Below are 16405 nucleotides of genomic sequence, written 5' to 3'. Positions count from 1 at the left end.
TTATCTGCGATATCATTAATTTCAAACTGCGTTTTTTGCAAATAATTTTAGTGGAAAAACAGACCACTCAATGCAAACAAGCTAAAAACGAGGACATAAATAAGACCACGTAAGAAAACGACAAAAATGAGCGAGAAAAAGTTCATAGATCTATATGGTCTGGACAAATTAAAGGTAATTTTGATCGAGACCCAGACCTGGGATGCCTTCAGCAACGTAGCCATTTTTGTGTCGAGAATTCCAATTCCAATTTAATAAATCAAGTTTAATAGAAAATATTAAGTATTCATGCTAATATGGGTAATCTGCATATCTATGTAAATATATATCAAAATGAGTATGAAAGAGTGTTAAAAGATTTGTCATCATCCTTGTCAGATAATTGCCAATAGCCCGAAAATGGTATTGCAAGTTTTATTAAACTGGGTAGGTATGCGAGATTCCTTGATAGTATGCATACAAAGTACACGAATCGTCGCAGTAGGAGCTGGAAGCCTTGAATAGGAGATCTCCGTAGTACACTCTGATCTCATCTATGGCCCAGTCGTAGTCCTTTTTGTATGTTGGCCACCCTGTGTAAGTGTCACCATAGATGTAGATATAGATCCTGAAATCGAAGATCAAACCTATAATTTTTTTCGGTTGCTTGCAATTGTAAAAACATCACTGAGTTCTAAACAACACCTTTAAGCAACCCTACTCCAGAACACTGGCCTTTTTGTGGACAAAATTTTTCCAGAGTTCAGAAGCCGAAAAGACTGTTTTCTATCGATATTGGGTATGAAAAGACAGTGGGCCGAGTTGTAAAGAGACTTGAAGTGGCATTTATTTTGATCTCGACCATAAACTTAAAGAGAAATTACGAATTCTCCCACAATATCAACTCTACAACTCTTTATTTGTTTTTTTTTCATACGGTCGATCAACCTCTCAACCTCACGCAGGGAAAAAATTTTTCATAACTTTCACGCCATGTACCGACGACTTCGTTCATTTTTGTTGGGTTATGGGTTTTCGCAAGCGGAATAAAAAGCGTTTTTAACTAAGTAGAAAAATTAATTTCTCAAAATGAGAGAATAACCAGAATGATATTTCACAGTAGAATTTAGATCTACAGGGGAGATCTGATTATTAGATCATGATGGTGATTTGATTTTGGGGATGAAAAAAGGCTCAAAAATCAGCTGTATATATACCCATTATCAGTGCGAGAAAGTCAAGATACAAAACTAATCTTAGCACCATGATTTACAGTGGGGGTCGCAAGGGTTACCCAATATGGTTTGCTTCTGCAAATCAGTCGCAAAGGGAACCATAAATGGAATGCATTTGCACTTTTCTAAGAATTCATTCACACTTCCGGAGATATCATAATCATTTAATACATGCTGGGAAGATTTTACATCAAATAATCTCACTCTAATATTAGTTATCTAGGTTCACCTATTTGAACCGAATATTGATTCTAAGCACCATTTCTTTACGATTCATTTATATAAATTCTCTGATTAAAATCAATTTGCTTTTGGCTTTCTAATCTGGTAAGTTAAACTTTCTCTCTAATTCTCACTAAGTTTCAGACTAAAGTTTGATCGATATTCTAACACCCCCACTCAGACTTGAGCTGATTGCGTAGAGTCTGTTCCCATCGAAACTGCTCTGAATGTATCCACCTTCGGAACGGGTAAGGACTTTGTGAAGATGTCCGCTGCCATTTTGTCTGTAGGAACGGAATGAATTGAAATAGTCCCATCCTCCGTCTTGTCCCGAATGAAGTGAAACTTTGTCTCGATGTGCTTGCTCCTCTTGTGCATGACTGGGTTTTGGCGAAGTCTGATACAACTTTGGTCGTCCTCTCCAATTGCTATTGGACCTTTCTGTTGGATGCCAAAATCCTCTGGAAGTTGTTTCAGGTAGAGTGCTTCCTGAACTGCTGCTGCCATGCCCTGATATTCTGCTTCTGATGAAGAAACAGCAACTGTGGCCTGCTTCTTGACACCCCAGCTGAGTGCTGCGCCACGTCCGTTGAGCTTGAAGTAATAGCCCGTTGTTGATTTTCCATCGTTCACATCTCCAGACCAGTCTGCATCAATTTTCCCCTACTAAATCATAACTAGCCTCTTTTGTGTCAGTAAGTTTTAAACCTTTTGAACCTTGAAGATATCGCAGAAGTCGTTTTCCGCATAGCCAGTGTTGATTGGTAGGTGCGTCCATGTGCCTGGACAGAATGTTGAATGTGAACATGATGTCTGGCCTCGTCTGTTTGATCATATAAAGAAGTGATCCAACCAAGCTTCTGTAGATCCTCTGGTCCACTTCTTCGTCTCCGTTCTGTGCTCTCTGAAGTTTCAAATTCAAATTCTGTAGTCTCCCTCTGTCTTCCATGTGAAATGTTGCCTCTAGTGCCTTCTTGAAATCGGAGATCACTGTCATACTTCTTGATGCTACTATGATGTCGTCAACCCAGACCAAGATGAAAGTGTGATCCTCTGCCTCTGATCCTGCGAACAAGCAGTGATCGTTCTTGCCTCTGGTGAACCCCTCTCTTAGTAGGAAGTTTTCCAGCTCTTTGTACCAGTTGTTAGCAACCTGTTTCAAACCATAAATTGATTTATTTAGTCGACATACTAACTTCTCCCCATCTGATCCGCGTTTTACAAACTCCTGTGGCTGTTCCAGATACACTTCTTCCTCGATTGGTGAGTGCAGTAAAGCAGTCTTGACATCAAATTGGTGCATCACATGGCCCTGCTTCGCTGACAGGTGAAGTAGAATCCTGAATGTCTCTGGCTCACAGGCAGGCGCAAAAGTCTCAAAGTAGTCCAGTCCTTCCACTTGTTTGAAGCCTTTCGCCACATTGCGTGCTCTGTATTTGTTGACTTGACCACTGGGTCCCAATTTCACTTTGAAGACCCATTTGCCCGGTATGACGTCCCTATCTGTGGGTGGTCTCACTAGGTCCCAAGTCTCGTTGTCTTGGAGTGCCTTGACCTCGTCATTCATTGCCCGGTGCCACTGGTCCCATTCGTCAGCTTGCTTGGCTTCGTAGACTTTTTTGGTCCCACAAAGTTACCCTCAGTCACAGCAATATTGGTCCTGACTTCTCCAAAAAATTGCGGAACATTCCTTGCTCGTGTCCCTCGTCTGGGCACTGCCCTGTCCGCTTGCTTCAGTGCCTCTTCCGAAAAGCGAACTGTCTGAGAGAAGTCCTCCGTTTCACTGTCTTCCAGTGACTAAGAGTCTCTGAGACTCCCTCTTGTTGCAGTAGATTCTTCACCCAGTGATGCTTCCTCAACATCTGAGGCATCTCGTCTCAGTTTCATTTCTTGAGTGTTCCCGCTCTCAGCGTCATGCCACTCTTCCTTTATTGCAGTAGATGTGCCCTGCTCCTCTTTGTTACCATCGTCTTGACCATCATCTGGGTGACAGATTCCCAGTTGCTGTGACCCGTCATCTAGTAGGTCAGGCGTCTCTGTGTTGTCAGGGATTGAGCCCACTTCGGACTCCTTTATGACCGCATCTCGAACTGCCGCAACCTTGCGTGTGTCGGGTACGTACACCAGGTATCCGTTGTCTCCTTCAGTGTAACCCACAAACTTTCCTTCCAGTGCCTTGGGTTCATGTTTGCTGACATTTCTGTCCCGCTTCCTCATGAAGACTGTGCAACCAAAAATAGATAGTTTACTAATTGAAAGCTTAGGTTTTATACCTCGCATCAGCTCTGCTGGGCATTTTTCTTCTCCTCGTCTCACAACTAAGTTCCCGATCCTTGTTGCGTGAAGAATTGCTGCTCCCTACATCATCATGGGAAGTCCTGAGTCAATGAGCAAACATCTTCCAGCAGTGTCCTGTTGCACCTCCCAGTTAACCCATTCTGTTGTGGCGTCTCTGGTATGGTCTTCTCCTGTAGAATGCCTGCATCTAAGCAGTATGTCTTGAGCTTCTCTGAGAAAAACTCCTTCGCATTGTCTTGCCTCAGCTTCTTCGGCGGCCCCACACTGAGAACAAACTTATTCAGGCTGGCCAGTGCTTCACTCTTTGCCTTAAGCAAGTCCACAAACACAAACTTCGTGCACTGGTATGCAAACACAATGCAAAACCGGAACCCTTACAGGGACTCTACTCTGAAAGGTCCCATCACGTCTGTGAACACCCCCTCCAGCTTCTCTTCGGCTTGGGTCTCTGCCACTCTTGGTACTGGAGTCTTTGTGATCTTGGCCAATGCACACACATTGCATACATCAGCGAGTTCCCCCACTGTCTCTGGTGCATTCCTGAACACATCCGCTTGATTCAAATGACCCAATCGTCTGTGCCACTTCCCTGCACTGTCAAGATTCACGCTGTTGAACTCATCTTGACTTCTATAACGCTGCAGGGTAAGTAAAACAAATTATTTTCTTGTGTTAGTTTTACCCTATTTCCCTTCTGGAGTTTCATGGAGCTGTTTCCTTTCTCAAAAGTGAAGCTATGTCCCCACTCCGTGCATCTTGAGACTGATAAGAGGTTTGAAGAGCAGTCCGGCACACACAAAACGTTTTTGGGTTCGCATTGGAATTCTCCTTTATTTGAGGGTATGCTGATCCTCACACAGCCTCTGCCCACCACTCTGGAAGCCTCTCTGTTGGAATTTCTGACCACTGATTGAATGGGCACAAAGTCAAGGAACGCATCGATGTTCGTCACTATGTGATCTGTACAACCACTGTCCACTAGCATGCCTGCTCTCTTCCACTGGGTAAGAGCTGCCCAGTATTCCTCGTCTGGTGAAGCCAATGTTGGAGCCATTGCCACTGACTCATGTTTGCCTCCATCTCTTTGTCTCTTGCATGCCCTTTCTAGGTGACCTTTCTCACCACACTTGCTGCATTGTGCTGTCTCCTTCCTCCTGCAGTCCTTGGCAAAGTTTCCAGGGATCCCACACACAAAGCAGTTTCTTTCTTGGGTCCCTTCTTGAAGTCACGCTTCACTGCCAGTGCTACTGAACCACTTTGGCCCTTGTGCCTCTGTGCTGTGCTCCCGTGGAAATTCTGCAGCCTTTTCCTCAACTCCGTGAAGTTCGTTGCCGGGTCAAAGCTTTCCTGTATAACAAAACTTTCATATCTCATTGGCAGACCACTGAGGAACAAAGCGTTGAATAGGGTCTCTGAGACTGCTTCCCCTGCTTCTTTTAGCCTTCTGAGCAACTCCTGTCCTCTGATAAAGAAGCTATCCAAATCCTGAGCATCCTCGAGCTGCATTCGAGCAAGCTGTGTCACCAAAGTCACCATTGTCGCAGTCCCCACACTCTGAAATCTCTCTTGCAAAAGCTTCCAAGCCTTTGTTCCATCTCCGATGCTGTTTATCTCCCACACAGTCATGTCTCATCAGCATGAGGGTTGTTGCATCTAGAGTCAGTGCCAGATGGCACCACACATTGTTCCGTTTCTCCTTGATGTCTGCAACTTCCTTCTCATATGAATCCTTCAGCACCTTGTGGTTCTTCTTTTCATCATTGCTCGCCCCATTGGCTAGTGGTGCAGGCTCGTTGGGTTGCTCCTCTGTCCCAAGTAGTGATTTGTAGATTACCTTCGTCTGCATCATTGCCACAAACCTTTTGCTCCAGATTGGAAGGACCTGTGCCTTTCCTGTGTAGGTCAGCAGCTCCATCGTATTTTGAGCAGGCAAAACTGTTGTGAAAAGAAAAGGTACTAAGCAGAAAAGGATTATGACTGTCAAAAACTTAGTTTTGCTTTAGAAATTAATTTTAAGACTTAGAAAATTGCTGGGCCCATAATTTGTTGGTTTATGGGGATTTGCAAGCGGAATAAAAAGCGTTTTTAACTAAGTACAAAAATTAATTCCTCGAAATGAGAGAATAACAAGAATGATATTTTACAGTAGAATTTAGAGATTTACAGGAGTGATCTGATTACTAGATCAAGATGGTTGTTTGATTTTGGAGATGAAAAAAGGCTCAAAAATCAGCTGTATATATTCTCATTATCAGTGCAAGAAAGTCAAGATACAAAACTAATCTTAGCACCATGATTTACAGTGGGGGTCGCAAAGGTTACCCAATATTGTTTGCTTCTGCAAATCAATCGCAAAGGGAACCATAAATGGAATGCATTTGCACTTTTCTAAGAATTCATTCACACTTCCGGAGATATCATACTCATTTAATACATGCTGTGAAGATTTTTCATCAAATAATCTCACTCTATTATTAGTTATCTAGATTCACCAATTTGAACCGAATATTGATTCTAATCACCATTTCTTTACGATTCATTTATATAAATTCTCTGATTAAAATCAGTTGGCTTTGGTCTTTCTAATCTGGTAAGTTAAACTTTCTTTCTAATTCTCACTAAGTTTAAGACTATAGTTTGATCGATATTCTAACAATTTTAAGCCAAAAAGGGAGAATTTTAAAGCGGTAGATATTCAAACCGACGAACATACGTACGAAGCAGATAATAGTGGTCAATACGAACATTCCGAAGCTTTCTCTTTCAGTTTGAATCTGAACTACGAGCTTGCGGTTTGATCTTCACTATCAAAGGGGGAAACCACTAAACGTGACAGTAATTTTTATATTTTCAATGTTTGCCATGATTGCCATAAATTGCGGTTCCTGTACCCCAACAGGAGTTGACTTTACACTTTCTAAAAATTTGCGCATTCACTGCGTTAGCTGATTTTAGTCTCGCATTGAATAAATGTTATCTCAATTTCTGGTCACTTATGGACAGGCATTGTATTCACAAAGGTTTTCCAGCAATTGAGCTAACAATTGCAGGGAATCATGTCCAGGAATTGAAACTAGTGACACTAGAGGTTGCGCAGGCAGTAACCATACAATCATTATTTGCTGTTTTGATGCAAACTGAGATACGCTTTGAAACAGTTACTAAAGTTTTCTTTTGCCAACTGAAAGTTAGGAAAAAATAATAATTTGATTCAATTAGAGCCTAAAAGTCGCATTTAATGGAGGCGTCCAATCCGTTGTTTCTCGTTTTTCCTACGTGTACTAAGGTTGCTTACCAAGCTCTAGAGCATGTTATCGAAACATGTTATTGACGACATCTTTGAATAATTTGAATGAATTTAAACCGAAGGCTTTTCCAATCATTCGCAACATTCTGGCAGAAAGAAAATTGGTATGATCTTTTATTTTTTTCCAAGTGAGAGTGGATTTACGAGAATCTGAGTTAAGCTTCTGTAGTACAAGCCTATTATTCGTAGGTGGCGTCACTTTCCATTTCATAAGTAACCAAGTTGTTTTACAGGAGTTCAAATTTTCTTAAAGGGTACTTGGCAACCTTTTGATTATTCTAAAACATTTAAAATACTGATTCTGTAGGAGAACCTGATGACGATTTTCAACTTAACAATTTGTTTGCTTCGGAGGAATTTGAGCCCCAATTTTAGCTCGCATATTTTTTGTCATGGAGAAAGCACATTTATGTTTTCACGTACAATCTGTAAATGGGGCCAAATATGTGTTTAGCAAAAACTGCGTGACCGTGATTAGGATTTCATATGATAACTTTTCCTTAAAATTTTTTTGAGTTTTAGGAAAAGCAAATTGAAATTAGATCAGAGCAACGATTGGCAAAGATTGCAAGCGTTGTTAATGAAAAAAGTTATATGCATTGGACGATGGTCTTTAGTTATCTCTGATCACGGTTAGTAAACAACAAAGTGGAGGACAATTATTCAAGCTTTTTTAAACATAGCCGACTAACTTCGGGCGAATTGCTCTCAAACGACCGGCGAGTGATTGGCTTCGTCAGTAGCTAGCCACGGTTTAGAGAGGCTCGCTTTAGCTTGATTCGACTCTGCAACTTTTAGTTTTATAGCCTTGTTAGTAAACAAATCAAATAAAAAACTGATTTGCAAAATTTGAAAGAAAGGCTTCCAGATTTCGCAGTGAAAATGTTCAAAACTATTTTTTGTCTCTGGAGTTAAGTTAAGTAACCTATCTGCAAGACTTGAGAAGCTTCGTTGACCAGTAATGATAGTTAAACTTAGAAAAGGACAAAAATATTCAAAAATTTTGAAAAGAGTCAAATATTTAAACAAAATCTTGCTGAAATTCAAGATATTAAACAATCAAAACCGTTTCATTGTCTCATGAGACTATCTGGTATCCCTCTTTCAAGCCTGAACTAGTTTCACAGGCTCATAAAGATCCATACACTTGGAAAAAAATTTTAAATTTTATCCAAAAGTTACTAAAACTGGTACAAAAATATCGATCACCATCCCTTTAACTCTAGAAGCTATGCAGCAGCTTATTATCAAACCTTGGAGGAGGTCCCAGGTTCTCTGCTGCCCGAAAAAAATCAAAAACATGAAAATGCAATAATTTTTAAAGATTGCTTAAATTCGTGATATTAAAATTTTGACAAACCTTCCATTATATTTATAAACTAAGCAGAAAAATATTATCAAACCCCAGAGAAAGTTTCGTGGCCGTTGAGGCTAGAGAAACCTCACAAATGACAAAATTTTCAAAAAAACTTTAAAAATTTGCAAGTTTTTTTTAAAAAAATTGTTAAAACTTGTGATATTAAAAACTTTAAAATTAGTCAATGACCAACGAAAATTTTCCGGTAATTTATTATTATAACCTAACGGAAGTTTTCTGACCCTTGAGGATTAAAAAAACTGAATAATGACTATAAATGTCAAAACATTAAAAAAAAATGGCAAAAATTGTCGAATATGCTAAAAATCGTGATGTTAAAATCTTGCATGACGTTCTATTTAATCTAGAAGTTATACAAAAACCTACTTTCAAACCTTAGAGTAGGTTTCTTGGCTGTTGAGGCTGAAATACCTAAAAAACGAGAAAAACTTCGGGAAAAATTTGAAAAAAAGCAAGTTTTATCAAAAAAATTGCTAAAATTTGTGAAATTAAAAAGTTGAAAAACTTTTCCATGGCCAATAAAATATTGTCAGTAACTTATTATCAATCCCTTGAGGATGTTTTCTGTCCCCAGGGCCTGGAAAGACCTGAATAGGGACAAATAAATTTCAAAAGATTGAAAAAATTTGCACGTTTTGTGAAAAAAATGCTAAAATTCGTGATGTTAAAATGTTGAACCATTTCATTACCACTAGAAACTATGCAGTAACCTGTTATTAAAACCTAAGGGAGGTTCCTTGACACCTAAGGCTGATAAAAATCAAAAAATCTAAAAAAAATTTCAAAAAGCTTGAAAAAAATTACAAAAGTATAAATTTGCGTTTTTAGCAAGCGGTTGTTGGCCAGTAGCTAGCCACGGGGGCAGGGTGCACCGAGGTCTGATGGAGGGCGGGGGCAACACTGGGGTGGGGGGCAACAGCGCGGTGTGTGTGGGGGGAATTATCTGTTCAAAAACCTGTGAACAGATAATTTTAACAGCTTCACTTACCTGTTGGTAGTAGCTGGCAGACATGGTCCTGAGCAGCCCAGGTAGTGACATGTAGTTTCGTCTGAAAAAATTGTGTTTTATTATCTTTAAACATGCCGTATCTTGAATATCAGGCTCACAGAAAGAAAAATCGAGAGCCACTCAAATTTTGAGCAAATCTCATTGCATTGGGTTTGAGGTCCAACATAAATATACAATTATTTTAAGAAAAAAATTATCGATCGCTCAAAACCATTTGCGAACTTTTAAGCAGTCGACAATTTCCTCATGGAACGCTCCCAGATTAAACGAGAGACAATTCATAAAGAGTAAGAAACGTTTTTAGAGGATCTATCAGGGTTTGAAAAAGTTTGGCTTCCCTTTCACACATGTTTGCATTTTTAAGCTAAACTTGGCGTCAGAAATTATTATTTACTCTTTTTTAGCGCTTCAGCTTCGCTCACAGAGCAGATGATCGTACAAAATTTCGATTAGCACACAAAAAATTAAAAACATCACTAATTAGGGTCACTTGTTTTGATTCATAACTTTGCAAAGTTACAATTTTTTATTCGCTTTATCTGGTGGCCATCGTTGTCTAAAGATTTCTATTGCGATTTTTTTTAACAAATAAGAAATCGTTGCTCGGGAATGATGACTTGAAATTATTTTTCATAAAAGTGTTGTTTTCTGCTATGAATCTGTTTTGGAATTCACAAAAGCTCAAGAAACTTGTGAGAAAAGTTGTCGATCTTTGCAACTTAAGTAAATGCATTTGAGTTTTGTGCGCTATTTGTTAATTTTTCACACTGAATACAGCAGTTTGGTATGTTTAGTGTAGATGAAGGACAGAAGCTGGATACAAAATCCGATCAATTCAAGCAGTTCATCATTATTGCAGTTCAAATTGTTCACGGGTGTCTGCATGGGTGATTGGTGGCTATTGTGTGGCTGTTAAGTGGTATTTCAACTCTTCAGTGGTACAATAACGGGTGAAAGGTAGAAACGATCATAGATTTTATGATAAAAAATGGGTAAAATATTCACTAACTTCTGAATAAAAAAGGGGGGTACTCATATTTGCGTGATTACGAATGATATGATGCGTCTTGTGTGATGCCCAATGACGTGATTACACCTACTGTGCGATATATTAAATGTTTAGTTGTTTCGCCCGCGTGATGCCCAAGCAGGAATGGAACAAAATAAAAACAGAATGTCAGTTGAACTGATATTTATGAAGACCTCATGATCCATAATTGACAGTTTAAAATCAGGTTAACATCAGGGTGGAATTTTTAACTCTAAAAAATAGACTGTTAAGTCTATGCTTTGAGATAGGGTCAGACTGAATAGATGGCAAATGTCTTTGAAATGTCCACTTTTTCGGTATTGAAATACATTAGGTAATAACTCTAGATTATTGTTATATTTGTGTATTTCTGAGTTGAGCGTAAGAGTACGGTCGTCATAGATGCAGCTTGGTAATTTACACAGAGTACTTACGGTACGATCCACCGTACCCCGACGTTGAGCAAGAACCACTGTTGTAAAATTGACTAAAACAAAAATAGTGTATAGCTTTCAAAAATGATATCTGATGTTTTAGGCAACTTCTGTTTCAATGACAATTTGTTGTATATCAATACTAACATACTAAATTCGCCTTCATACTCGTTATGACCACTCGTATCGATGCACACACTAAACAAATCAAATGCTAATCATGAATTGCGCTTTATTATTATTTTGGTTGAAAAAAGTCTCGGAAAAGAATCGAGTGTAAAATCGAGGCATGACAACAGTATGCTAACTAAGCTGTAGGTTGATAGGTGGAGAAACTTCCAATTGGGACTTTCGACTCCAATCCAGAAGTAGTGACAGTGCTCACCTTAAACAAACAATCGATTTTACACAGTAACTACATAACCGTTTTGTCATGGATTTTTTGCTGCTCGATTTACTGGACTGACTATAATTTTGAACTTGAGGTACATTGATTATCAGTACCCCAAGAGACAAGGCAACTTAGAGATTAACAGCCACAGGTGCGGGGTTTCAATCAAAAGGTGAGCGTGGCTATATTCGCACATAGTACACCCACCTAGGTTTAGGTCATACATAAAAAGATCATGCTCGACAAAAAGTGCTATGAATATACCATGCTCGACTTAAACAAGCCATGAAAAGTCTTTATCTCGACTTAAGTATTCGTATCAACTGTAACTGTATCTTGACCCAAATTATTGACAGTTGACTTTATTTTGACCCAAGTGTTCGACTTTATCTCGACCAAAATTCGACGCTCGACATCAGCTCGATCAAACTGTGGTGTTCGACAGAAGCTCGACCCAAATTTTCACGCTGGACTCTAAAATTAATTTTAAATGCACCGTAAAAGCCGGCTCATGTTTATAATGTACTCAGCGCGTATGGCCGTTCAGAATTAAAATACTCCAGGATTTAGTTTTTAAAAAAGGAACTGTTGTTTCATAAATATCAACAATTATGTATTTCTGGAAACAAAACATTTAGCTAATAGCGCAATATTGTTATTGATGATAAAATGGTTATGATTAGAGCTATAATAACTAGTTTCTTTCAAACTGACAACTTCCAACTACAACTTACGTGCGAAAACTAATTTATTTACAGAATTTGTTTGTTAAAGTTTATTGGTAAAATTCCGACTGTTTTTGACGTTTGATGGGCTGTTGCAATGCTAGTTTTTTATTGCTCGCGGATGTATGTGCCTCCAAAAAAAGATATTAAAAAAAATCTATTTCTGAACCTCCTCTCAAAGAAGAATAATTAATCCACCAACCTAGTCAAAAAGTCAGTCTATAGTTTTTATTTGAAGTCACCCATTTGTGTCACTGGTCTACTACAAACACTGGTTTCTATTTTAAACCATAAATAAATCCATTTTGTTGGATTGTTAACGCATTTCTGATGTATTTTGCTTCTCAATGGTCTTTTTGGTGCAAAGTTGCTGTTTTTGTGTTTCTTTTTAAATGTGACAGTTGATACAAATGATAAGAAGCCAGGCGATGCCTATTTAATGACAACAAAATGTGGCCGGAGAGTTTGTAAATTGAGCGGCAGAAAAGTTTTGAATGTTGGACATACTGACAAACAGCAATACTTTTCAATTGGCTCAATTTGTGTTTCAAAGATCCTCGCGGTGATACCTTTCGTTCTGTTGTGTTTTCCAATAGGGTGGAAAACACAGGCTTTTTTGTGTGTTTTAACCAAAAAAGATGAAACGCTTGTCTGGTTAGGATCTTGTAAGCGTCTTACCAGATAACCGATGCAATCTTGCGTCTTAACAGACAACCGTTATTTGCAAGAATCTTGCAAGATCTTAGCAGATAACCGTCCCAGTTCGTCTAGGGCAAAGAAAACACCATTCTCAACTCAGTTATTTTATAAAAAGATTTCAGCTCAACATGCCAAAAGACCGTGCTCGACATTAATTTGCTATGAAAAGACCTTCGTCGGACCCATGAATAGACTTCACCTCAACTGGAATTTGTCGCCAGCTCGATCTTGAATAGGTTCTACTAAGTCAATGCAAAACCTGTTATCCAGTACGGGATCCATACTTAGCACATCACAATTAAATTACACTTGTCTCAAGAAATAAAACTTTGCAATAATGAAACTAACACTGATTGATTAAAAGAATTGAGTTTAAAAAATAATAATGAATATTCGTTGGTTGGCTGTAGCCAACCTGGCAAACAAAAACATTCTGTAGTCTTAATTTGGCATATGATTAGTTACGGCAGTATCGAAGTAAATATAGCAAATAACCTCTGTTCTCCAACAATTTCATCATGTTAATAATATCATGTACTCAGTGAACTTGGTGATATCCTACTTGATCTATGCGTCTAATCGTTTTATCAATTGCGTTCTAATTGAAATCTATTATAATTCTATAATTCAAATCAAATTTTAGGTTGCTACTAAATTTTGCACATAATCCAAAAATTTGGTTTTATCTCAAAAAAGATCGCTCTGTATGGATTAAATACAAAGATTCTGATAATTATCCCGTGACAAAACAATCTAGAATGCACGGATTTTCACTGCTATAGAAATTTAGAGGAAAAATTACATCAACAATTTGGTTGAGTCAATTGAGGCAGTTTAAATAACTGTTTTTTTAATGAACTAAAAAATTCCAATTATTTCAATCAGAACAATTTTGGAAGAAATATTGTCTGACCGATTTGCATTCTAACGTTTCCATCAATTTTGCAGATTTATCTGTATTTAAATATGAATTTAAGAGCAACTGAGTTGCAATATAGGCTCATCAAAAATTTGCAGCGTTTAGTATTTATGATGAAAATCGTCATTTGCAACAAGAATTAACATTTACGCTCCAATTGATGGACAGAAAGTGAAAGAAAACTGAAGAGATCGCAATGATATGTATCCACTTTCAGTATAACAGTTTAGTAGATAACATTCAAAATTTTTGCTTATTACTCTAAAATACAGGCAACTTAACTTGTTCTAAGGCATTTGGTTTGAGCAAGTTTGCAGATTGAAACTCATCTATGCAAAAGTTTTGGGAAATTGATTACAATGGATTACTTTGAGCTACCCAGTTTTGCAGTCTAATGACCTTTAAGAAATCTATTTCTAAACAAATTTTGTGGGCCAGAAGCGTTACAGTGCCACTTGGATCTAAAGTTGCACTCAATGAGATGAAATCGCTCTCTTATTAAAACCAGTGCAAAAATGTGCTTTACCAAATTAATTTATTGGCTATAATTTAGTAACAACAAGGCGACTCGGTAATGTGCGATCGCACATAAGGTTCCGAACCCGCTCATCCACAATTTTGGATTGATTGTCTACCAAATGAGTAACATAGAAAAGCCCAAAAATTCAAGTATTTTAAAAAAAATTGGTGTATGAACGAAAAGAAAGTCTCTAAAGCAAACAACTGTGGTGGAGTAAAAATGGCGCATCAGATTTATGAGATGTGCAAATATTAAGAAAGCGAGTCAAGACGAACAGCAAAATCAAACAACAGCAACAACAAAAATTAATTACATCAAAAACTTCATGTCCGTTTTAAAAAAACAAAAACTTAATAACAAAGTCAAAAAACCGTCAGATGAAACTGATATTAAACAAAAACAACTTGTAATTCAACAGAAAAGATAAGGGGGTAGTCAATAAAAAGCCTTGGTAACAATTAGACTAAAAAAGAACAAAAACAGTTAAGTTGAAAAATTCGCTTGTTTTTTTTTAAACAATTAATTTTGAAACAATGAAAACCATTAGAAATCAAATAAAAAATCCCATCGGTTTACGATTACCAATGCTTCCATAGAAGGAATTAGGAGCTGCCGTTATTCATTTTTTATGCGGTTAAAAAAAGAACATATAGACAACAAACAAAAAATCAAATAAAACTTTGCAGAAAACGCTTTCGAAACCGTAAAGCCATACTATGGCCATCAAAATGTGTTCAATTGCACTTTCTGCAACCACCGATAATGTATTATGTGACCTCTCATTAATGAAGTAAGGTAACAAGTAGACAAAAATGGAAAGCAAAATGCAAAAATAAGTAGGGTCATAATTGGCCTGTAATTAACGAGACTAGATCACAACCAGACAATGAAAGGAACAAAATTGCGAAGTTAAAAAATTTTTTTTTTAATTTGGAAAACAATTATTTTCCGAGTCAAGAAAGCTATCAGCTATCTACTAAAATCAGAATATCGTCTCATCTTTTCTTCCATGAAAAGGCAATGAAACCGTGTCATTGTACAGTAAATTTTCATGCGATTTAAAAGAGAAAGTAAAAACGGCAGTTGAAGACAGTTTAAAAAAATCAATTAAATTCTTCAAGAAAGTAGTGTCGAAGCCGTTGAAATCATTATCCATATCTTTGAGCATTTTAATAATATCAATTACGCCTTATTTTGAGAGCCAACAATGTGATATATGAACTGTCAATAACGTGATAATGGGACAAAACTAGAAAACGTGAAAAATGGGCCAATACCTAAAAATTAAGAAAAATTGACATCTAGTTTATGAAAGCCAGTAGCAATAACTTAAGGCGTAAAACCGCATTAAAAATTGATTTTGATTTTAATAGAAAGAAGAAGCATTCTTTCATTGCAGACAATAAGCTACAAGTTGACCAAAGAAAGAGAAAAATAGAAGCAAAAGTTCAATAAGTCATTATTTATTTATTTGAAAATCAAATACTTTTAAAAGTCAAAACGACCGTAAGCTTTCAAGTAAATAATTAGATACAATAATGTGGAGCTATTTAGGAACCCAATTGGAACTATCATTAGTGAGCTTTTTTTGAAATGATCTGTTATTTAATTATTGTAGAAGAGATCGATTTTTTTTATAAAAAAGACCGACTGTTTACAATCCGAATTATTTTTGGATTATACCAGTCCAAGATTAGTCCAAAACTAGTCCTTCTAATGCTGTTTGTTCTTTAAGAACACTTAATTGTTCGAATGTTATAGATACTGATTTTTTGTTAGTTAAAAAATCAAAATTAGATGCTGCGTTTTTGATAATCAACGAATAAATTTAGCAAAAAACGGCGAAGTTTTAATTACAGAGCACTCTCAACGAAATTTGATGTAGTAAAAGCCTCTTTTTGAGTCTACAAAAATTGCATTAGTTATGTTTGGTCTGTACTTCCTGTAAATTTAATCAAAATGGAATAAAGAAACTTATTTCGTGCTGTTTTTGAAGAAAAAGTCTTAATTTTGAAATGTTTAGCCAGAATTTTTGACAAAAAACAACAAAAATAGCCTACAATATTCTTTTGACTTTTTCTGTTTTTACAAATAAAAATCAACAACACTTTCAAAAAAATTAACAAATTTTAGCAAAATTGACGAAGTGTTGTTCAATAATTCCGCAAAAAGTGAATAAAATCTCGCCGGAATTCACACTTTTTCTCAAAATTTAAACCTCGATAACTCCCTGTAAAAAACGAAAATTAAAAAAGATCT

At 37.2% G+C, this 16405-nt stretch overlaps 1 protein-coding gene across 1 annotated transcript in view; it reads right to left on the bottom strand.

Moving 5' to 3' along the window:
- Nucleotides 1–511: 511 nt before the first annotated feature.
- The window catches only part of LOC142341170 (uncharacterized), a 20791-nt gene continuing 4897 nt past the window's right edge, over nt 512–16405 (bottom strand). Inside the window, exons 2-4 of the mRNA XM_075392114.1 lie at nt 10893–10945; nt 9408–9468; nt 512–607 (exon numbers count right to left, since the gene is read on the bottom strand). Of these exons, the coding sequence (XP_075248229.1) occupies nt 534–607; nt 9408–9468; nt 10893–10945 (188 nt within the window). The 3' untranslated portion in view covers nt 512–533. The remainder of the gene's footprint in view (nt 608–9407; nt 9469–10892; nt 10946–16405) is intronic.

The sequence above is a fragment of the Convolutriloba macropyga genome, chromosome 1 (assembly GCF_964194025.1).
Source record: "Convolutriloba macropyga chromosome 1, txConMacr16.3, whole genome shotgun sequence".
Taxonomy (NCBI): domain Eukaryota; kingdom Metazoa; phylum Xenacoelomorpha; order Acoela; family Convolutidae; genus Convolutriloba; species Convolutriloba macropyga.
This window is presented reverse-complemented; position numbering and strand designations above follow the sequence as displayed.